The sequence below is a fragment of the Oncorhynchus tshawytscha genome, linkage group LG05 (assembly GCF_018296145.1).
Source record: "Oncorhynchus tshawytscha isolate Ot180627B linkage group LG05, Otsh_v2.0, whole genome shotgun sequence".
NCBI classification, from domain to species: Eukaryota; Metazoa; Chordata; class Actinopteri; order Salmoniformes; family Salmonidae; genus Oncorhynchus; species Oncorhynchus tshawytscha.
This window is the reverse complement of record NC_056433.1, coordinates 71,519,016-71,543,453: the sequence shown is the minus strand read 5'-3', so window position 1 is coordinate 71,543,453 and position 24,438 is coordinate 71,519,016. Positions and strand designations below refer to the sequence as shown.

Below are 24,438 nucleotides of genomic sequence, written 5' to 3'. Positions count from 1 at the left end.
AACGACAACAGCCACCATCGAAGCTGCCCCTGAACAAGGCAGTTAACCCACTGTTCCTAGGCCGTCATTGAAAATAAGAATGTGTTTTTAACTGACTTGTCTAGTTAAATAAAGGTTAAATTAAAAAAAAAATATATATAAAAAATTGGCAAATCGGCGCCCAAAAATACCAATTTCCGATTGTTATGAAAACTTGAAATTACATTCCAATTAATCGGTCGAGCTCTAGTGTGCAATCACAGCAGCAAGATTTTTAACCTGTTGCCCAAAGAAAAGGGCAACCAGTGAAGAACAAACACCATTGTAAATACAACCCATATTTATGTTTATTTATTTTCCCTTTTGTACTTCAACTATTTACACATCATTACAACACTGTATATAGACATAATAATACATTTGAAATGTCTTTATACCTTGGGAACCTTTGTGAGTGAAATGTTTACTGCACATTTGTATTGTTTATTTTACTTTTGTTTATCTATTTCACTTGCTTTGGCAATGTAAACATATGCTTCCCATGCCAATAAAGCCCCTTGAATTGACATTGAATTGTAGAAAAATACAGACCGAGAGAAAAGGAGACAACTTCCCATTTATCACCCCCCTCATCCCTCCCCCATCTGCCTGAGGGCCTTGAGGCAAACCACAGAGCTGAGCTGTCAATCACCACACAGCAGTTTATGCCCACAGCGACACATGAACCTGGAAATATGATGCATTAACACACACACGCACGCAAACACACACACACAAAGTATTTTTGATACACTCATACAGACACAATGTTCACAGTATTCCAACTAACCCTAAACCTTCTCTTATCTCCATTTCTGCAGAGACAAACAAGTGAGAATCTCATCAGCTGTGACTTTCTTACCCTAACCTCCAATTCTCTGTCCACCCATCAGAGGCCTTATCATAGTTGTCATTAACAATCACATCCAACAGAAATAAACAGCACACACCACTTAAATAGCATCTCCATGACAACCAGAAATATAAAACACAAACCATTAAGCGATGAGCACAAAAATAAACCCCACCTGAACACCAGTACACTGTCCTGTACTCTAGACTGTTTGTCTGAGCTCAATCTGAACCAACCACTGGGACTAGCTGTGTCTTGTACTGTGATGGAGAAAGCCCAGAGTGAATGACAGCTCCATCACCTGAATTAAAGGTTAACAGATAGCAGTGGGTAGACTACAGTTTATGGTTCAGGCAGTTTGGCTGAGAGTCAACGAACATGTACAGCCAAACAAAGAAACTCTCTCTTATTCCACACAGAATGACTTCTAACCATTTTACGGTTTTAAATGGACCTATCAGCAAATATCAAGGGCTAGGCTATACTCCCTAACTAACCACACTACCTTCAATTTCACATATACACTGAATATAGAAAACATTAAGAACACCTGCTCTTTCCATGACAGACTGACAAGGTGAATCCACTTCAATCAGTGTAAATGGAGAGGAGGAGACGGGTTAAAGAAGGATTTTTAAGCCTTGAGACATGGATAGTGTACGTATGCCATTTAGAGGGTGAATGGGCAAATCAAGAAATGGAAGTTCATTTGAACAGGGTATGGTAGTAAATGCCAGGTGTACCGGTTTATGTCAAGAACTGCAACGTTGCTGGGTTCTTCACGCTCTAGAGTTTCCTGTGTGTATCAAGAACAGTCCACCACACAAAAGACATCCAGCCAACTTGACACAATTGTGGGAAGAATTGAAGACAACATGGGCCAGCATTCTCTCTACGGTACATGTATCAGTCACCCTCGACAACACCACCAGACCTGAACACACCTGCTCCCTCCCTCTGTGCATCCTTCCCCTTATCTACATCTCCCCTCCGCTGTCCCAAGGGGCTGGAGAGACGAATTATGAGCTCATGTCAGACACACATTAACACACAGCCTGGGGACACACTCAGATACAGTATATAAATATGTTACAGACACACTCACATACAGTATATAAATATGTTACAGACACACTCACATACAGTATATAAATATGTTACAGACACACTCACATACAGTATATAAATATGTTACAGACACACTCACATACAGTATATAAATATGTTACAGACACACTCACATACAGTATACAGTTGAAGTCGGAAGTTTACATACACTTAGGTTGGTCATTAAAACTCGTTTTTCAACCACTCCACAAATTTCTTATTAACTTCTCTAGGGTAGGGGGCAGCATTTGGAATTTTGGATGAAAAGCGTGCCCAAATCAAACTGCCGTCTACTCAGGCCCAGAAGATAGGATATGCATATGGCTTCTTGCTTGCTGAGCGGCCTTTCAGGTTATGTCGATATAGGACTTGTTTTACTGTGGATATAGATACTTGTGTACCCATTTCCTCCAGCATCTTCACAAGGTCCTTTGCTGTTGTTCTGGGATTGATTTGTACTTTTCGCACCAAGGTACATTAATCTCTAGGAGACAGAACGAGTCTCCTACCTGAGTGGTATGACGGCTGCGTGGTCCCATGGTGTTTATACTTGCCTACTATTGTTTGTACAGATGAACGTGGTACCTTCAGGCATTTGAAAATTGCTCCCAAGGATGAACCAGACTTGTGGAGGTCTACAATTTTTTTTCTGAGGTCTTGGCTGATTTCTTTCGATTTTCCCATGATGTCAAGCAAAGAGGCACTGGGCTTGAAGGTAGGCCTTGAAATACATCCACAGGTACACCTCCAATTGACTCAACTGATGTCAATTAGCCAATCAGAAGCTTCTAAAGTCATGACATAATCTTCTGGAATTTTCCAAGCTGTTTAAAGGCACAGTCAACTTAGTGTATGTAGCCTGCCTATCTAAGGTCTTCGAAAGCCAAGTCAACAAACAGGTCACTGACCATCTCGAATCCCACCGTACCTTCTCCGCTGTGCAATCTGGTTTCCGAGCCGGTCACGGGTGCACCTCAGCAACACTCAAGGTACTAAACGATATCATAACCGCCATCGATAAAAGACAGTACTGTGCAGCCGTCTTCATTGACCTTGCCAAAGCATTCGACTCTGTCAATCACCATATTCTTATCGGCAGACTCAGTAGCCTCGGTTTTTCGGATGACTGCCTTGCCTGGTTCACCAATTACTTTGCAGACAGAGTTCAGTGTGTCAAATCGGAGGGCATGCTGTCCGGTCCTCTGGCAGTCTCTATGGGGGTGCCACAGGGTTCAATTCTCGGGCCGACTCTTTTCTCTGTATATATCAATGATGTTGCTCTTGCTGCGGGCGATTCCATGATCCACCTCTACGCAGACGACACCATTCTATATACTTTCGGCCCGTCATTGGACACTGTGCTATCTAACCTCCAAACAAGCTTCAATGCCATACAACACTCCTTCCGTGGCCTCCAACTGCTCTTAAACGCTAGTAAAACCAAATGCATGCTTTTCAACCGATCGCTGCCTGCACCCGCATGCCCGACTAGCATCACCACCCTGGATGGTTCCGACCTTGAATATGTGGACATCTATAAGTACCTAGGTGTCTGGCTAGACTGCAAACTCTCCTTCCAGACTCATATCAAACATCTCCAATCGAAAATCAAATCAAGAGTCGGCTTTCTATTCCGCAACAAAGCCTCCTTCACTCACGCCGCCAAGCTTACCCTAGTAAAACTGACTATCCTACCGATCCTCGACTTCGGCGATGTCATCTACAAAATGGTTTCCAACACTCTACTCAGCAAACTGGATGCAGTCTATCACAGTGCCATCCGTTTTGTCACTAAAGCACCTTATACCACCCACCACTGCGACCTGTATGCTCTAGTCGGCTGGCCCTCATTACATATTCGTCGCCAGACCCACTGGCTCCAGGTCATCTACAAGTCCATGCTAGGTAAAGCTCCGCCTTATCTCAGTTCACTGGTCACGATGGCAACACCCATCCGTAGCACGCGCTCCAGCAGGTGTATCTCACTGATCATCCCTAAAGCCAACACCTCATTTGGCCGCCTTTCGTTCCAGTACTCTGCTGCCTGTGACTGGAACGAATTGCAAAAATCGCTGAAGTTGGAGACTTTTATCTCCCTCACCAACTTCAAACATCAGCTATCTGAGCAGCTAACCGATCGCTGCTGCTGTACATAGTCTATTGGTAAATAGCCCACCCATTTTCACCTACCTCATCCCCATACTGTTTTTATTTATTTACTTGCTCTTTTGCACACCAATATCTCTACCTGTACATGACCATCTGATCATTTATCACTCCAGTGTTAATCTGCAAAATTGTAATTATTCGCCTACCTCCTCATGCCTTTTGCACACATTGTATATAGACTCCCCCCTTTGTTTTCTACTGTGTTATTGACTTGTTAATTGTTTATTCCATGTGTAACTCTGTGTTGTCTGCTCACACTGCTATGCTTTATCTTGGCCAGGTCGCAGTTGCAAATGAGAACTTGTTCTCAACTAGCCTACCTGGTTAAATAAAGGTGAAATAAAAAATAAATAAAAAAACTTCTGATCCACTGGAATTGCGATACAGTCAATTATAAGTGAAATATATATACAGTTGAAGTCGGAAGTTTACATACACTTAGGTTGGAGTCATTAAAACTCATGTTTCAACCACTCCACACATTTCTTGTTAACAAACTATAGTTTTGGCAAGTCAGTTAGGACATCTACTTTGTGCATGACACAAGTCATTTTTCCAACAATTGTTTATAGAGAGATGATTTCACTTATAATTCACTGTCAAAGTGAATTAAAATTCACATTCAAATTATAATTCAATTATAATTCACATTCAAAGTCTTGCCATACATTTTCAAGACGATTTATGTCAAAACTGAAACTAGGCCTCTCATGAACATTCAATGTCATCTTGGTAAGCAACTCCAGCATATATTTGGCCTTGTGTTTTAGGTTATTGTCCTGCTGAAAGGTGAATTAATCTCACAGTGTCTGGTGGAAAGCAGACAACCAGGTTTTCCTCTAGGATTTTGCCTGTGCTTAGCTCTATTCAATTTATTTTATCCCAAAACAATACCTAGTCCTTGCCGATGACAACCATAGCCATAACATGATGCAGCCACCACCATGCTTGAAAATATGAAGACTGGTACTCAGTGATGTGTTGGATTTAACCTAAACATACTGCTTTGTATTCAGGACATAAAGTTAATTTCTTTGCCAGATTTTTTGCAGGTTTACTCTAGTGCCTTATTGCAAACAGGATACATGTTTTGGAATATTTGTATTCTGTACAGGCTTCCTTCTTTTCCCTCTGTCATTTAGGTTAGTATTGTGGAGTAACTACAATGTTGTTGTTCCATCCTCAGTTTTCTCCCATCACTGCCTTTAAACTCTGTATCTGTTTTAAAGTCACCATTGGCCTCATGGTGAAATCCCTGAGCAGTTTCCTTCCTCTCTGGTAACTGAGTTAAGAAGAACACCTGTAGCTTTGTAGTGACTGGGTGTATTGACACACCATCCAAAGTGTAATTAATAACTTCACCATGCTTAAAGGGATATTCATTGTCTGCTTTATTATTCTTTTTTACCCATCTACCAATAGGTGCCTGTCTTTGCGAGGCATAGGAAAACATACCTGGTATTTATGGCTTAATCTGTGTTTGAAATTCACTGTTCGACCTTACAGATAATTGTATGTGTGGTACTTATTTTGTGACTTATTAAGCACATTTTTACTCCTGAACTTATGTATTCTTGCTATAACAAAGGGGTTGAATACTGATTGACTCAAGACATTTCAGCTTTTCATTTTTAATTAATTGGTAAAAATGTCTAAGAACATTATTCCACGTTGACATTATGGGGTATTGTGTTTTAGCCAAGTGACACAAAATCTAAATTAATACATTTTAAATTCAGGCTGTAACACAACAAAATGTGGAAAAAGTCAAGTGGTGTGAATAACTTAGCAGTGCTAGTCACTTTTTCAATCACATTCTTGTTTGACTGAGTATTGTATCCTGACCCTTGATACATGCTCTCACACGCATGTACACACACACACACACACACACACACACACACACACACACACACACACACACACACACACACACACACACACACACACACACACACACACACACACACACACACACACACACGATGACAGGTACTTCCAGTTGAACAGGGGAACAATGCTAAGCCGCAGGAGCAGTGTCAAACACACTTCCTGTCTCAGGGGTCAGAGGCTAAATGCTCCTCATTCTCTCCTCTTTCTCTTTAAATACTCTTATAACCTGCCTGCTTTCACCTGGAGTTACTGAGGGGAGGGAGAGAGAGTGAAAAGACACCCACAGAGACAAGGAGAGCAAGAGAGCAAGAGTGCAAATAATCAAGAATCCTCAAACTGTACAATTCCCCTCTCTTCCTCTCCTCACCCCCCTGGATCTCTGTGATCATGTGTCCAAGTGTAAACTTTCTCTACCCAGTTCAACCAGTCTGTTTTACATCATAACTAACTAAACGTCCTGCTCCTATTTCATCTCCTTCTATAAGAGAGAGGACAGACAGTGGTTCCCTCCAGCATTTACTTTCTCTCCCCAGACAGAGTACTTCATCCCCAGGTGTGTGTGGAAGTCCATCCCATCCATCAGTCACCAGTGATTCCTCTATAATCCTGCAGCATCACTCAACTGGGTCCTAATCCTCCAGGGACATCTCATAGTTCAGAGGGTCCTGCAGTTTAAACACTACCCTAATCCTGTCCCAAACACCCTGGGGCAATGCTACACGCCCCCAGGGGAACCCCCGGACCCCCACTGGGCACAGTGATGACAGAGGGATCTCTTTATCTCCATGTCTAGCTCTCCCCCCTTTTGGATATCACCCTCCCCCTCGCTCTCTCTCTCAACACAGTTCATCTTACAGACTCTGAGACGGTTCTTCACTCAACACAGAAAGACCTGCCGCAAACTGATCAATAAAATAAGGAATAAATCTAACTCACAGTACACATGTAATAAGACCACAACCGTAGAGTGTTGCGTGTCTCAATATGACTTGACTTTCAGCATGTATTGACAGGATATTCATTACCTTCAGAGAAGACAACCAGCTATTTCCAGCTGTTAAGAAAGCAACACAATAAGAGAGAGGGGGAGCTGGACCTACAGATGTCTACTGATCATGTTAAGGCTGATAACTATATGGTCCCACACACAATCCCCGGAGAGCAGAACAGTAAACAGTGATATTATAATTCTATTAAAGGGGAGCAGGAAATCATGTGTTGAAAGAATAACAACCTTCAGTCATGTATTAAAGGGAATATCAGGCTATGAGCATGATACAAACATCCCATACTGTTCACTCCCTGCATTTCTCTGTCTGTAACATTATAATCACAAAAGACCCGTAGATGGACTGAAACAAAGTCACACACCCCATCAGACAGCTCAGCTGTACCTGTTGTTTTAAACTGAGCTGTCGGAGGCCTGCTCTATAGAAGGACCCTAAACATGAGACAGCTCAGCTGTACCTGTGTTTTAAACTGAGCTGTCGGAGGCCTGCTCTATAGAAGGACCCTAAACATGAGACAGCTCAGCTGTACCTGTTGTTTTAAACTGAGCTGTCGGAGGCCTGCTCTATAGAAGGACCCTAAACATGAGACAGCTCAGCTGTACCTGTTGTTTTAAACTGAGCTGTCGGAGGCCTGCTCTATAGAAGGACCCTAAACATGAGACAGCTCAGCTGTACCTGTTGTTTTAAACTGAGCTGTCGGAGGCCTGCTCTATAGAAGGACCCTAAACATGAGACAGCTCAGCTGTACCTGTTGTTTTAAACTGAGCTGTCGGAGGCCTGCTCTATAGAAGGACCCTAAACATGAGACAGCTCAGCTGTACCTGTTGTTTTAAACTGAGCTGTCGGAGGCCTGCTCTATAGAAGGACCCTAAACATGAGACAGCTCAGCTGTACCTGTTGTTTTAAACTGAGCTGTCGGAGGCCTGCTCTATAGAAGGACCCTAAACATGAGACAGCTCAGCTGTACCTGTTGTTTTAAACTGAGCTGTCGGAGGCCTGCTCTATAGAAGGACCCTAAACATGAGACAGCTCAGCTGTACCTGTTGTTTTAAACTGAGCTGTCGGAGGCCTGCTCTATAGAAGGACCCTAAACATGAGACAGCTCAGCTGTACCTGTTGTTTTAAACTGAGCTGTCGGAGGCCTGCTCTATAGAAGGACCCTAAACATGAGACAGCTCAGCTGTACCTGTTGTTTTAAACTGAGCTGTCGGAGGCCTGCTCTATAGAAGGACCCTAAATATGAGACAGCTCAGCTGTACCTGTTGTTTTAAACTGAGCTGTCGGAGGCCTGCTCTATAGAAGGACCCTAAACGTGAGACAGGTCAGGTACCTGGTGTTTTAAACTGAGCTGTCAGGCATCCCCCCTAAACACAGACAGCTCAGCTGTACGCAGCTGCAGGCCTGCACCCTAAACATGAGACACACACACACACACACACACACACACACACACACACACACACACACACACACACACACACACACACACACACACACACACACACACACACACACACACACACACACGCACACACACACACGCACACGCACACGACTCACCACTTCAGTAGGACGGTAGTACTTGGAGTCCACCTTCACATGAATCACCCCTGTCTCCTGGCAACGACCAACCTCGTTCTCATCTTTCCCCTCCCACCTGGAGAGACAGATTGAGAGAGAGAGAGAGAGAGAGAGAGAGAGAGAGAGAGAGAGAGAGAGAGAGAGAGAGAAGAATGGAATAAGAGATAAAGTGAGAATAAGAGATAGAAAGATGAAGAGGAGTAATGGAGGGAGAGAAATAGATTGAGAGAGAGAGGGGAGGAATGGAGGGAGAGAAAGAGAGGGGGAGGAATGGAGGGAGAGAAAGAGAGGGGAGGAATGGAGGGAGAGAAAGAGAGGGGGGGAGGAATGGAGGGAGACAAAGAGAGGGGGAGGAATGGAGGGGAGAGAAAGAGAGAAGGAATGGAGGGAGAGAAAGAGAGGGGGAGACAAAGAATGGAGGGAGACAAAGAGAGGGGGAGGAATGGAGGGAGACAAAGACAAATGGAGGGAGACAAAGAGAGGGGGAGGAATGGAGGGAGAGAAAGAGAGGGGGAGGAATGGAATGGAGGGAGACAAAGAGAGAGGAATGGAGGGAGAGAAAGAGAGGGGGGAGGAGGAATGGAGGGAGAGAAAGAGAGGGGAGAATGGGGAGGGGGAGGAATGGAGGGAGACAAAGAGAGGGGGAGGAATGGAGGGAGAGAAAGAGAGGGGAAAGAGGAATGGAGGGAGAGAAAGAGAGGAGGGGGGAGGAATGGAGGGAGACAAAGAGAGGGGGAGGAATGGAGGGAGAGAAAGAGAGAGGGAGGAATGGAGGGAGACAAAGAGAGGGGGAGGAATGGAGGGAGAGAAAGAGAGGGAATGGAGGGAGACAAAGAGAGAATGGAGGGAGAGAAAGAGAGGGGGAGGAATGGAGGGAGAGAAAGAGGGGGAGGGGGAGGAATGGAGGGAGACAAAGAGAGGGGGAAGAATGGAGGGAGACAAAGAGAGGGGGAGGAATGGAGGGAGACAAAGAGAGGGGGAGGAATGGAGGGAGAGAAAGAGGGGGATTGAATGGAGACAAAGAGAGGGGGAGGAATGGAGGGAGAGAAAGAGAGGGGGAGGAATGGAGGGAGAGAAAGAGAGGGGGAGGAATGGAGGGAGACAAAGAGAGGGGGAGAAGAATGGAGGGAGAGAAAGAGAGGGGGAGGAATGGAGGGAGAGAAAGAGAGGGGGGAGGAATGGAGGGAGACAAAGAGAGGGGAGGAATGGAGGGAGACACAGAGAGGGGGAGGAATGGAGGGAGACAAAGAGAGGGGGAGGAATGGAGGGAGAGAAAGAGAGAGGAATGGAGGGAGAGAAAGAGAGGGGGAGGAATGGAGGGAGAGAAAGAGAGGGGGAGGAATGGAGGGAGAGAAAGAGAGGGGGAGGAATGGAGGGAGAGAAAGAGAGGGGGAGGAATGGAGGGAGAGAAAGAGAGGGGGAGGAATGGAGGGAGAGAAAGAGAGGGGGAGGAATGGAGGGAGAGAAAGAGAGAGGGGAGGGAATGGAGGGAGAGAAAGAGAGGGGAGAGGGGGAGGAATGGAGGGAGACAAAGAGAGGGGGAGGAGGGGATGGAGGGAGAGAAAGAGAGGGAGGAATGGAGGGAGACAAAGAGAGGGGGGGAGGAATGGAGGGAGAGAAAGAGAGGGGGGAGGAATGGAGGGAGACAAAGAGAGGGGGAGGAATGGAGGGAGACAAAGACAAATGGAGGGAGACAAAGAGAGGGGAGGAATGGAGGGAGACAAAGAGAGGGGGAAGAATGGAGGGAGACAAAGAGAGGGGGAGGAATGGAGGGAGAGAAAGAGGGGAGGAATGGAGGGAGACAAAGAGAGGGGGAGGAATGGAGGGAGAGAAAGAGAGGGGGAGGAATGGAGGGAGAGAAAGAGAGGGGGAGGAATGGAGGGAGACAAAGAGAGGGGAGGAAGAATGGAGGGAGAGAAAGAGAGGGGGGAGGAATGGAGGGAGAGAAAGAGAGGGGGAGGAATGGAGGGAGACAAAGAGAGGGGGAGGAATGGAGGGAGACAAAGAGAGGGGGAGGAATGGAGGGAGACAAAGAGAGGGGGAGGAATGGAGGGAGAGAAAGAGAGAGGAATGGAGGGAGAGAAAGAGAGGGGGAGGGGGGAATGGAGGGAGAGAAAGAGAGGGGGGGGAATGGAGGGAGACAAAGAGAGGGGGAGGAATGGAGGGAGACAAGAGGGGGGAGGGAATGGAGGGAGACAAAGAGAGGGGGGAATGGAGGGAGACAAAGAGAGGGGGAGGAATGGAGGGAGACAAAGAGAGGGGGAGGAATGGAGGGAGAGAAATAGGAATGGAGGGAGACAAAGAGAGGGGGATGAATGGAGGGAGAGAAAGAGAGGAGGAGGAATGGAGGGAGTGATCTCTGTCTGTACTACAACATCTTTGTCTGAATGATCTACCTGTACTACAACATCTCTGTCTGAATGATCTACCTGTACTACAACATCTCTGTCTGAATGATCTGTCTGTACTACAACATCTCTGTCTGAATGATCTGTCTGTACTACAACATCTCAGTCTGAATGATCTGTCTGTACTACAACATCTCTGTCTGAATGATCTACCTGTACTACAACATCTCTGTCTGAATGATCTGTCTGTACTACAACATCTCTGTCTGAATGATCTACCTGTACTACATCTCTGTCTGAATGATCTACCTGTACTACAACATCTCTGTCTGAATGATCTACCTGTACTACAACATCTCTGTAAGAATGATCTACCTGTACTACAACATCTCTGTCTGAATGATCTACCTGTACTACAACATCTCTGTCTGAATGATCTACCTGTACTACAACATCTCTGTCTGAATGATCTACCTGTACTACAACATCTCTGTCTGAATGATCTACCTGTACTACATCATCTCTGTCTGAATGATCTACCTGTACTACAACATCTCTGTCTGAATGATCTACCTGTACTACAAGATGGTGTGAATGTATACACACATATTACATTCGCAGGTGTGTCTGTCTGACTTCGTACATCTCTGACGATTGATGTGTGAGTATGTGTGTGCATGCATGTGTGTGTGTGTGAATATACTCACACAATGGTCTTGCCCACATGTTTGAAGGACTTCTCCACAAACTCCCTGACACTATGGACCTCCCCCGTCGCTATGACAAGGTCCTCTGGCTCCTCCTGCTGAAGCATCAGCCACATAGCCTGAGAGAGAAAGAGAGAGAGAGTGAGAGAGAGATGGAGAGAGAGAGAGATGGGGAGAGAGAGAGAGATGGAGAGAGAGAGAGAGAGGGGGAGAGGAGAGAGGGGAGAGAGAGGGGGAGAGAGAGAGAGAGAGAGAGAGAGAGAGAGAGAGAGAGAGAGAGAGAGAGAGAGAGAGAGAGGGAGAGAGATGGAGATGGGGAGAGAGAGAGATAGGGAGAGAGAGATAGAGAGGGGGAGGGAGAGAGAGATAGAGAGAAAGGGAGAGAGAAAGAGAGAGAGGGAGAGAGAGGGAGGAGAGGTTAAACAAATCACTGCTAGATCAGAGACAAACAGAGAGTGACACGTGATTGGTCACACAGATTGGAGTAGAACCAACATGTTCCTGTATCTGACAGAAAGGAAGTGAACCTGTGACCTCAGAGAGGGGCGTCCGCACCAACCATACCTCTGTCCTGACGTCACTGCAAAGGCTCATGGGGCACGTACCGTGGGAAAGGAGGAGAGAGAGCTCCCAGAGGCCCTTTGCACTGGCACACACACTCTCACATAGTATTTTATCATTCAAACACACTTTCGCTGCACTATATTAAACAGTCAGAAGTGCATCCCAAATGGCACTCTATTACCTTTATACCTTTACCTTTATAGTGAACTATTTTTGACCAGGGCCTATGGGTAGTAGTGCACTATAAAGGGAATAGGGTGCCATTTGAGAGACAGTCAGAGAGGGTCTATACAGATGATGATTCCATAATATTTATGGTGAACTTGAGCCAAGAGGTCAGATCAGTTGACCCCTAACACGTCCACCCTGATTACAGGGAGGGAGAAACACACACACACACGCAAAATATGCACACACGGACGGACGGACTGATGTATTCACACACACCCTTCAGAAATTCAGTGAGATTCCTCTGATTCCTGATGCTTAGAGCTGAATTCCAGACGGTAGACTAGGTACTGTAGGTATGTGTGTGTGAGTGGCTATAGTTGGCTGGTGTGGGTCCAGATTCCTACTTAGCTGACTAACACTCCTGCATCTCTCTGTTTCTCCACTCAACACAGCTCTCTGAAGAGCACATCAGCATGCTTTATGGGCTGTAGCTGTGTGTGTGTGTGTGTGTGTGTGTGTAATAAGCCCATCAGCACGTTTAATGCGGTGCAGTTGGACACAGCAGCAGTTGGCCGTCTCGCTCCACACATTTGATCTCTTCTCCCTCTGCTCAAATTCTCACACCATGTATAAATCACTACCAGAATGAGATAACAGACCATCACTACCAGAATGAGATAACAGACCGCCACACCGTGTATAAATCACTACCAGAATGAGATAACAGACCATCACTACCAGAATGAGATAACAGACCACCACACCGTGTATAAATCACTACCAGAATGAGATAACAGACCATCACTACCAGAATGAGATAACAGACCGCCACACCGTGTATAAATCACTACCAGAATGAGATAACAGACCACCACACCGTGTATAAATCACTACCAGAATGAGATAACAGACCATCACACCGTGTATAAATCACTACCAGAATGAGATAACAGACCATCACTACCAGAATGAGATAACAGACCATCACTATCAGAATGAGATAACAGACCATCACTACCAGAATGAGATAACAGACCGCCACACCGTGTATAAATCACTACCAGAATGAGATAACAGACCATCACTACCAGAATGAGATAACAGACCATCACTACCAGAATGAGATAACAGACCATCACTACCAGAATGAGATAACAGACCATCACTACCAGAATGAGATAACAGACCATCACTACCAGAATGAGATAACAGACCATCACTACCAGAATGAGATAACAGACCATCACTACCAGAATGAGATAACAGAACATCACTACCAGAATGAGATAACAGACCATCACTACCAGAATGAGATAACAGACCGCCACACCGTGTATAAATCACTACCAGAATGAGATAACAGACCATCACTACCAGAATGAGATAACAGACCGTCACACCGTGTATAAATCACTACCAGAATGAGATAACAGACCGTCACACCGTGTATAAATCACTACCAGAATGAGATAACAGACCATCACTACCAGAATGAGATAACAGACCATCACTACCAGAATGAGATAACAGACCATCACTACCAGAATGAGATAACAGACCGCCACACCGTGTATAAATCACTACCAGAATGAGATAACAGACCGCCACACCGTGTATAAATCACTACCAGAATGAGATAACAGACCACCACACCGTGTATAAATCACTACCAGAATGAGATAACAGACCACCACACCGTGTATAAATCACTACCAGAATGAGATAACAGACCGCCACACCGTGTATAAATCACTACCAGAATGAGATAACAGACCGCCACACCGTGTATAAATCACTACCAGAATGAGATAACAGACCATCACTACCAGAATGAGATAACAGACCATCACTATCAGAATGAGATAACAGACCATCACTACCAGAATGAGATAACAGAACATCACTACCAGAATGAGATAACAGACCATCACTACCAGAATGAGATAACAGAACATCACTACCAGAATGAGATAACAGACCATCACTACCAGAATGAGATAACAGACGACCACACCGTGTATAAATCACTACCAGAATGAGATAACAGACCGCCACACCGTGTATAAATCACTACCAGAATGAGATAACAGACCATCACTACCAGAATGAGATAACAGACCATCACTATCAGAATGAGATAACAGACCATCACTACCAGAATGAGATAACAGAACATCACTACCAGAATGAGATAACAGACCATCACTACCAGAATGAGATAACAGACCATCACTACCAGAATGAGATAACAGACCGCCACACCGTGTATAAATCACTACCAGAATGAGATAACAGACCACCACACCGTGTATAAATCACTACCAGAATGAGATAACAGACCACCACACCGTGTATAAATCACTACCAGAATGAGATAACAGACCATCACTACCAGAATGAGATAACAGACCACCACACCGTGTATAAATCACTACCAGAATGAGATAACAGACCACCACACCGTGTATAAATCACTACCAGAATGAGATAACAGACCACCACACCGTGTATAAATCACTACCAGAATGAGATAACAGACCGCCACACCGTGTATAAATCACTACCAGTATGAGATAACAGACCGCCACACCGTGTATAAATCACTACCAGAATGAGATAACAGACCACCACACCGTGTATAAATCACTACCAGAATAAGATAACAGACCGCCACACCGTGTATAAATCACTACCAGAATGAGATAACAGACCGCCACACCGTGTATAAATCACTACCAGAATGAGATAACAGACCACCACACCATGTATAAATCACTACCAGAATGAGATAACAGACCATCACTACCAGAATGAGATAACAGACCGTCACACCGTGTATAAATCACTACCAGAATGAGATAACAGACCATCACTACCAGAATGAGATAACAGACCATCACACTGTTTATAAATCACTACCAGAATGAGATAACAGACCACCACACCGTGTATAAATCACTACCAGAATGAGATAACAGACCATCACTACCAGAATGAGATAACAGACCGCCACACCGTGTATAAATCACTACCAGAATGAGATAACAGACCGTCACACCGTGTATAAATCACTACCAGAATGAGATAACAGACCATCACTACCAGAATGAGATAACAGACCACCACACTGTATAAATCACTACCAGAATGAGATAACAGACCGCCACACCATGTATAAATCACTACCAGAATGAGATAACAGACCATCACTACCAGAATGAGATAACAGACCATCACTACCAGAATGAGATAACAGACCACCACACTGTGTATAAATCACTACCAGAATGAGATAACAGACCGCCACACCGTGTATAAATCACTACCAGAATGAGATAACAGACCATCACTACCAGAATGAGATATCAGACCACCACACCGTGTATAAATCACTACCAGAATGAGATAACAGACCACCACACCGTGTATAAATCACTACCAGAATGAGATAACAGACCACCACACCGTGTATAAATCACTACCAGAATGAGATAACAGACCACCACACCATGTATAAATCACTACCAGAATGAGATATCAGACCACCACACCGTGTATAAATCACTACCAGAATGAGATAACAGACCACCACACCGTGTATAAATCACTACCAGAATGAGATAACAGACCACCACACCGTGTATAAATCACTACCAGAATGAGATAACAGACCGCCACACCATGTATAAATCACTACCAGAATGAGATAACAGACCATCACTACCAGAATGAGATAACAGACCACCACACCGTGTATAAATCACTACCAGAATGAGATAACAGACCGCCACACCGTGTATAAATCACTACCAGAATGAGATAACAGACCGCCACACCGTGTATAAATCACTACCAGAATGAGATAACAGACCATCACTACCAGAATGAGATAACAGACCACCACACCGTGTATAAATCACTACCAGAATGAGATAACAGACCACCACACCGTGTATAAATCACTACCAGAATGAGATAACAGACCACCACACCGTGTATAAATCACTACCAGAATGAGATAACAGACCACCACACCATGTATAAATCACTACCAGAATGAGATAACAGACCACCACACCGTGTATAAATCACGACCAGAATGAGATAACAGACCGCCACACCGTGTATAAATCACTACCAGAATGAGATAACAGACCACCACACCGTGTATAAGTCACTACCAGAATGAGATAACAGACCACCACACCGTGTATAAATCACTACCAGAATGAGATAACAGACCACCACACCGTGTATAAGTCACTACCAGAATGAGATAACAGACGATCACGACCAGAATGAGATAACAGACCACCACACCATGTATAAATCACTACCAGAATGAGATAACAGACCACCACACCGTGTATAAATCACGACCAGAATGAGATAACAGACCATCACTACCAGAATGAGATAACAGACCGCCACACCGTGTATAAATCACTACCAGAATGAGATAACAGACCACCACACCGTGTATAAATCACGACCAGAATGAGATAACAGACCGCCACACGGTGTATAAGTCACTACCAGAATGAGATAACAGCCACACATGCACTCACACCTGGAGAAGAGACTAAACCGTCTCTGTCTCGTATTAGATGCTCAGTCTCAATAAACCATTGCCGTTTCCCAGTAGTTCTCTCTCTCTCTCTCTCTCTGTGTGTGTGTGTGTGTCAGATGTCCCCTGTGAGGTGTGCATGCATGTGTGTGTGTGTGTGTGTGTCAGATGCCCCCTGTGAGGTGTGCATGCATGTGTGTGTAGGGAGGTGGGACGTTGAGTGTCAACACTGTCCCTCCTCAGCGGTGATGATGGAATGTTCATGACCCATAATTCCCCTGGGGTTCGGAGGCGGCTGTGTCTGGGGCACGTTTTCGGTCACCTGGCTACTGGGCTGATAGGTCCCCTGAGCCTAACTCCTGACCTCTCACCCTGTGACCCCTAATGGCCTTCCCAGACTGCCACACTAGAGACCAGCCAATCAGAGAATATCTGTGTATGATTGACAGACTGGTTAATCTATACATCAGGGTATGCTTCTGTCCAATTTCTCTGTTCTTCCGTGAACTGTGTGTGTGTGTGTGTGTGTGTGTGTGTGTGTGTGTGTGTGTGTGTGTGTGTGTAATGCACATTCATTGATTTCAGTGTTGAATGACTCAGACCCTTGTTTGATTGGGAATATCATCAGCAACAGGAAGCGAGTTCCTGACTAAGTCTGCCACATTTTAAGGAATCGGGACTGTGGCCAAATGACCAGAAATCTCCATCCGCATGTGGCTAGAAGACATTATTATCACAGGAAAGACTAAAGTATCAAACACAGTGACATCAATGCAGTAATAGTTTTTTGATCATTTGACTGGTGGCTTATTTTGAATCCAAATGAAAGCGCTAATTCACAGTACTGTTCCTTCCCCTCTGGGCTCTATTGATAAATGTAGAACAGAGTGAACTGAATGTGTGTGATGATTATATGTGTGTGTCTGTGATGATGTACTTTGGGAATGAAGGTCAGTGTGTCTCTCAGCCAGAGAAAATGTTTACTACAGGAGTTGAGTGATGTGCTGTACACTCATTTTTTAAAAACCAGGATAAGTAATAAATATGCTAACGTGAACGCCTGCCTGCGTCTCCTTCCCCACTTCCTCCACCCCCCCTCTCTCAGGGTTGATGTGCATCATTAGCTGGCTGATAAACTGCTGTAAGGTTCACACAGAGCTCTCTTTCCTGTGCACATGACTTGACCATTCCCCGAACTCCACCTCCTCCCCTCTACACCCACCCTAGCTCTGGCCAAACCTCTACCCCTCCACCTCCACCCCTCTACACCCACCCTAGCTCTGGCCAAACCTCTACCCCTCCACCCCTCTATACCTCCTCCCCTCTACACCCACCCTAGCTCTGGCCAAACCTCTACCCCTCCACCTCCACCTCCACCCCTCTACACCCACCCAGCTCTGGCCAAACCTCTACCCCTCCACCCCTCTACACCTCCTCCCCTCTACACCCACCCAGCTCTGGCCAAACCTCTACCCCTCCACCCCTCTACACCTCCTCCCCTCTACACCCACCCTAGGTCTGGCCAAACCTCTACCCCTCCACCCCTCTACAACTCCCCTCTACACCAACCCAGCTCTGGCCAAACCTCTACCCCTCCACCCCTCTACACCTCCTCCCCTCTACACCCACCCAGCTCTAGCCAAACCTCTACCCCTCCACCCCTCTACACATCCTCCCCTCTACACCCACCCTAGGTCTGGCCAAACCTCTACCCCTCCACCCCTCTACAACTCCTCCCATCTACACCAACCCACCCACCCACCCACCCCACCCACCCACACACACACCACACTGCTAGACTCTCTCCCATCTCATAACACCAGTGTGGTGGAGAGAGATGCTGGCCTCTCTCCCATCTCATAACACCAGTGTGGTGGAGAGGGATGCTGGCCTCTCTCCCATCTCATAACACCAGTGTGGTGGAGAGAGATGCTGGCCTCTCTCCCATCTCATAACACCAGTGTGGTGGAGAGAGATGCTGGCCTCTCTCCCATCTCATAACACCAGTGTGGTGGAGAGAGATGCTGGCCTCTCTCCCATCTCATAACACCAGTGTGGTGGAGAGAGATGCTGGCCTCTCTCCCATCTCATAACACCCGTATTCAGCCTTACTGCTGCCTAACTTTACTCTGCCAGAAAGTCATCTCACTCACAGTTACATCATTCACTAAGGGTCTGGGTTTCTGGAGAGTGTATCTATCACTTCACAACTGTGAAAATGGATCCTGTGCAAAGGAAGGCCTATATAACTTTATAATCTACCTGAAACCGTATAGAGTCTGTATTATTATTGAGACATTGACTTCAAACCTATCCGTTTTGTGATAAATAATCCATATTTACATACATTTGTCATGAAGGAATATTGTCCCAGGGCCTTACATTTCCTTTCCCAGAGCACTAGGTACCAATAAAGTTATTTTGAAAAGTCTTGGATCATAACACATGCAGCCCCAGCCTGCCAGCTCCACCCCTAACTACTGATAGGAGACGAAGATTAAAGACTTAACTTTACAAAATCACTCATACTGACACACGCACGCACTCACACACGCACGCACGCACACACGCACACACACACACACACACACACACACACACTCACACACACACACACACACACACACACACACACACACACACACACACACACACACACACACACACACACACACACACACACACACACTCTTACCAACGTTGCCAGCTAAAAGCATGTTCTAGCTCAAGCCTAATGGACGTCATACGTTACTGTTATCAGCACGAACCTGCGGACCGACATCCATCATGGCAACCGTTTCCTGGATACGCCTGCAATCAGCGGCCGCCATCTTGTACCCAGATTAGGCAAATAGTATTAAAATTACAGCTACAAAATGGAGTCATGGAGCCAGGGCCTCAATAGCTGAAATATCATATGACCCAGGCCTGATAACCTCCTCCTAGTATACTGTAGAGAAACACTGTGCTCCCCCCCAGCAGGCATAAGTCATATGTGAGTAGGAAGGGGGTTAAGACCTCATATTCTACCTAAGTCAGGGCACTTTACATGCTGTACAGAAATGTATCCTGCATCAATCATTGCTGCTTTCCCATATATTTCCAGCACAAGAGGCAGTCCCTATATAGTATGCTCACTAACTCTCTAGGTCCTGAATCCAAACCGGTCTGGAACCAGATTCTCTGCTGAATGGAGTGAGTCATGACTGCAATTAGCAGCTGTCAATCAAGCGTTTTCACACAGGCCCACACATAGCCTGGGACCAAAGTTGTTTGTGCAGTCTGGCCAACTCCTATGATTGCTGGTGTGACAATGACCATAGGAATTGGCAAGACAGCACAAAGAGATCTGGGACCAGGCTAAGGTGAACCAGGGTGAAGTGATACACTAGGGCTGGGAGAGAGGAGTAGACTGGTCCAGTCTTGGCAGGACAATGTGTTCTCAGTGACATAAAGGTATTGAAAAGATGAGCATATTTGGCACAAAGAGTCAATAAAGATGGGATAAAGAGTAAGTGCTGTGTTTTTGATGTGCGTGAGTGAGTGAGTGTGCATGCGTGAGTGAGTGTGCATGCGTGAGTGAGTGTGCATGTGTAAGTGAGTGAGTGTGCATGCGTGAGTGTGCATGCGTGAGTGAGTGAGTGTGCATGCGTGAGTGAGTGTGCATGCGTGAGTGAGTGAGTGTGCATGCGTGAGTGAGTGTGCATGCGTGAGTGAGTGAGTGTGCATGCGTGAGTGAGTGAGTGTGCATGCGTGAGTGAGTGTGCATGCGTGAGTGAGTGTGCATGTGTGAGTGTGCATGCGTGAGTGAGTGAGTGTGCATGCGTGAGTGAGTGTGCATGCGTGAGTGAGTGTACATGCGTGAGTGAGTGTGCATGCGTGAGTGTGCATGCGTCAGTGAGTGTGCATGCGTGAGTGAGTGTGCATGCGTGAGTGAGTGTGCATGCGTGAGTGAGTGTGCATGCGTGAGTGAGTGTGCATGCGTGAGTGTGCATGAGTGAGTGAGTGAGCATGCGTGAGTGAGCATGCGTGAGTGTGCATGCGTGAGTGAGTGTGCATGCGTGAGTGTGCATGCGTGAGTGTGCGTGTGCGTGAGTGTGCGTGCGTGTGCATGCGTGAGTGTCCGTGCGTGAGTGTGCATGCGTGAGTGAGTGTGCGTGCGTGTGCATGCGTGAGTGAGTGTGCGTGTGCATGCGTGAGTGAGTGTGCATGTGTGAGTGAGTGAGTGTGCATGCGTGAGTGAGTGTGCATATGTGAGTGAGTGAGTGTGCATGTGTGAGTGAGTGTGCATGCGTGAGTGAGTGTGCATGCGTGAGTGAGTGTGCATGCGTGAGTGTGCATGCGTGAGTGAGTGTACATGTGTGCGTGAGTGAGTGTGCATGCGTGAGTGTGCATGCATGAGTGTGTGCATGCGTGAGTGAGTGTGCATGCGTGAGTGTGTGTGCATGCGCGAGTGAGTGTGCATGCGTGAGTGTGCATGCGTGAGTGAGTGTGCATGCGTGAGTGAGTGTGCATGCGTGAGTGAGTGTGCATGCGTGAGTGTGCATGCGTGAGTGAGTGTGCATGCGTGAGTGAGTGTGCATGCGTGAGTGAGTGTGCGTGCGTGAGTGTGCATGCGTGAGTGAGTGTGCGTGCGTGAGTGATCCAACTGAGGAATAAAGTGGAGCGGACATGTCCGACAGTTGTTCTTTGTCTGGTGGTTCTTCCCGTGCTCAACTAGCTGGATTAAAAACAGTGATACACACACAAACCACACACCCACCCTACTCACTCACTCACTCACTCACTCACTCACTCACTCACTCACTCACTCACTCACTCACTCACTCACTCACTCACTCACTCACTCACTCACTCACTCACTCACTCACTCACTCACTCACTCACTCACTCACTCACTCACTCACTCAGTACAGTTGTCACCCTAAGGGCTGTGTCAGGTGAGCTTGTAACCATGTAGATATGCAAAGCACCTGGAGAAATTCAGAGCTTTAATAAACATCCATACAATAGATCATTATAAAGGACAAAGCAACTGATTTTATGATGACTTGGCCACCCTGCCTAGCCACTACATGACTACTAAGTCATGTCATATTTCTATATTTAGTCCTAGTCCTAACAGAGTCATTTAAAATGGTTTAAAAACATGTTAGGCAGTGTTTAGCCAGTGAGACACAGAGCCCACTCTCTATACCTGCACCGCTCTGATTCAACATTTCAGTTGAATGCATTCAGTTGTACAGCTGACTAGGTATCCCCCCTTCCCTTCATGTATACACCATGTCATTTATAGTGTATGGAAAAGTCAGGAACCCCTTTGAGGGCAAATTCTACCATCAAATAGATATGCTGATATTCCAGGAATTCCTCATATTTGGTATAGGTTCCACTCCCTCAGGTGGGTCTCCCAGAAAGCTCATTCATACATGTATAGCCACTCTGATGTATTGCCTCTATAGAACATAGTCCATACCATGATCCACCATAAGCACTGATCAGGTCTAAACACCATCATTGACTGTTCTTTAATAATAATTATATAGCTTTTCAAACCAGACAGTCAGAGATAGGTTACTTTGAACAATTCTGATTGAAGGCAAAAGACAGGAGACAGAGAGGAGAAAGACTGGAGAGAGACTGGAGAGAAAGACAGAAGAGAGAGGAGAAAGACTGGAGAGAGACCGGAGAGAAAGACAGGAGAGAGACCGGAGAGAAAGACAGGAGAGACCGGCGAGAAAGACAGGAGAGAGACTGGAGAGAAAGACAGGAGAGAGAGGAGAAAGACTGGAGAGAGACCGGAGAGAAAGACAGGAGAGAGACTGGAGAGAAAGACAGGAGAGAGAGGAGAAAGACTGGAGAGAGACCGGAGAGAAAGACAGGAGAGAGAGGAGAAAGACTGGAGAGAGACCGGAGAGAAAGACAGGAGAGAGACTGGAGAGAAAGACAGGAGAGAGAGGAGAAAGACTGGAGAGAGACCGGAGAGAAAGACAGGAGAGAGAGGAGAAAGACTGGAGAGAGACCGGAGAGAAAGACAGGAAAGAGACCGGAGAGAAAGACTGGAGAGAGACCAGAGAGAAAGACAGGAAAGAGACCGGAGAGAAAGACTGGAGAGAGACCGGAGAGAAAGACAGGAGAGAGAGGAGAAAGACTGGAGAGAGACCGGAGAGAAAGACAGGAGAGAGGAGAAAGACTGGAGAGAGACTGGAGAGAAAGACAGGAGAAAGACTGGAGAGAAAGACAGGAGAGAGACAGGAGAGAAAGACTGGAGAGAGACTGGAGAGAAAGACAGGAGAGAGAGGAGAAAGACTGGAGTGAGACCGGACAGAAAGACAGGAGAGAGAGGAGAAAGACATTCTCTCACTACGTTCCCCCATTGAGTCAAAAAAAACTTCTGATTCCAGGAGGACCATGAGCTGTTGCTATCGATAAGGTGTTTGAGTCATCTTTTTCACCTCGAATAGAAGTAGAGGGACTTTTTTCAGAGGTTGCTTGTTGTGAGCACTGAGGGAACTTTATGCACTTGGCCAGATGATTCTGCATCTTTGTTGCAATTTTCAAATATGATTTTGCACAGTATTAGCAAATGTACACAGCTTTTCATTCTACATTAGCTGCAGTGAAATGTCTCCACACATCAGATAGTGCCCATGGCATTTTCCTGTAAAGATTAGAAAATAATTGTAAAAAAAATATATATATACCGTGCTTCTACACCTGCATTGCTTGCTGTTTGGGGTTTTAGGCTGGGTTTCTGTACAGCACTTTGATATATCAGCTGATGTAAGAATAGTTCTATAAATACATTTGATTTGAAATACAATTCCATGTACAGATAAATAGTTAAGTAGTTAGATAAAACAACTCCTTTGTAAGATACCTGTTTTAAAATGAAACATGTATGGAAACAGGTGAATTAAGACTCAGTTATCAGGCTCAAGCAAGCTAAAACGCACATGGTAGCAAAAACTAATTAGCAGAAATTGTTAACAAGTTAGAAATGATTTAAACACACTTTGCTGTAGGCTACTATTTACTAGTTAACAAAAAATCATGCATGTCATGTAAAATATATTCACCCCACCCAGTATTGTAATCAAAACTTACCAGAAAGCATGTAGTCCTTGGCTCAGACAGTGTAGTAGTGTGGGCTCAATAGCATCTCATTAGTGCAAGATCTTGAGAATCAGCTGTACATGTGATGGAAGAGTGCACTGTGCATGCAGAGTGTTGCAATTCCATCAATTTGGGGATAGTTTAACCAAAATATGCCACAAGACCTAGAATTGCCTTATGTGTATCCCACGACAATGGTTCACTAACTTTTTTGATGAATTTAAGCAAAATCCCTCAAAATTCCCCTTAACTTCCCATGAAAATGTCTGAAAATGTCTGAAATTAACAGAAAAATTCCAACCCTTTGCAACCCTAAATATGACATTTGAATGCC

General features: G+C 45.6%; 1 protein-coding gene across 2 annotated transcripts in view; it reads right to left on the bottom strand.

Moving 5' to 3' along the window:
* gmds (GDP-mannose 4,6-dehydratase) overlaps nt 1-24,438 on the bottom strand; it is a 353,013-nt gene that overhangs the window by 50,801 nt on the left and 277,774 nt on the right. For both annotated transcript variants that reach the window (XM_042322321.1, XM_042322322.1), the window contains 2 exons: nt 11,687-11,805; nt 8,611-8,707 (listed from right to left, as the gene is read on the bottom strand). In XM_042322321.1, the coding sequence (XP_042178255.1) occupies nt 8,611-8,707; nt 11,687-11,805 (216 nt within the window). The remainder of the gene's footprint in view (nt 1-8,610; nt 8,708-11,686; nt 11,806-24,438) is intronic.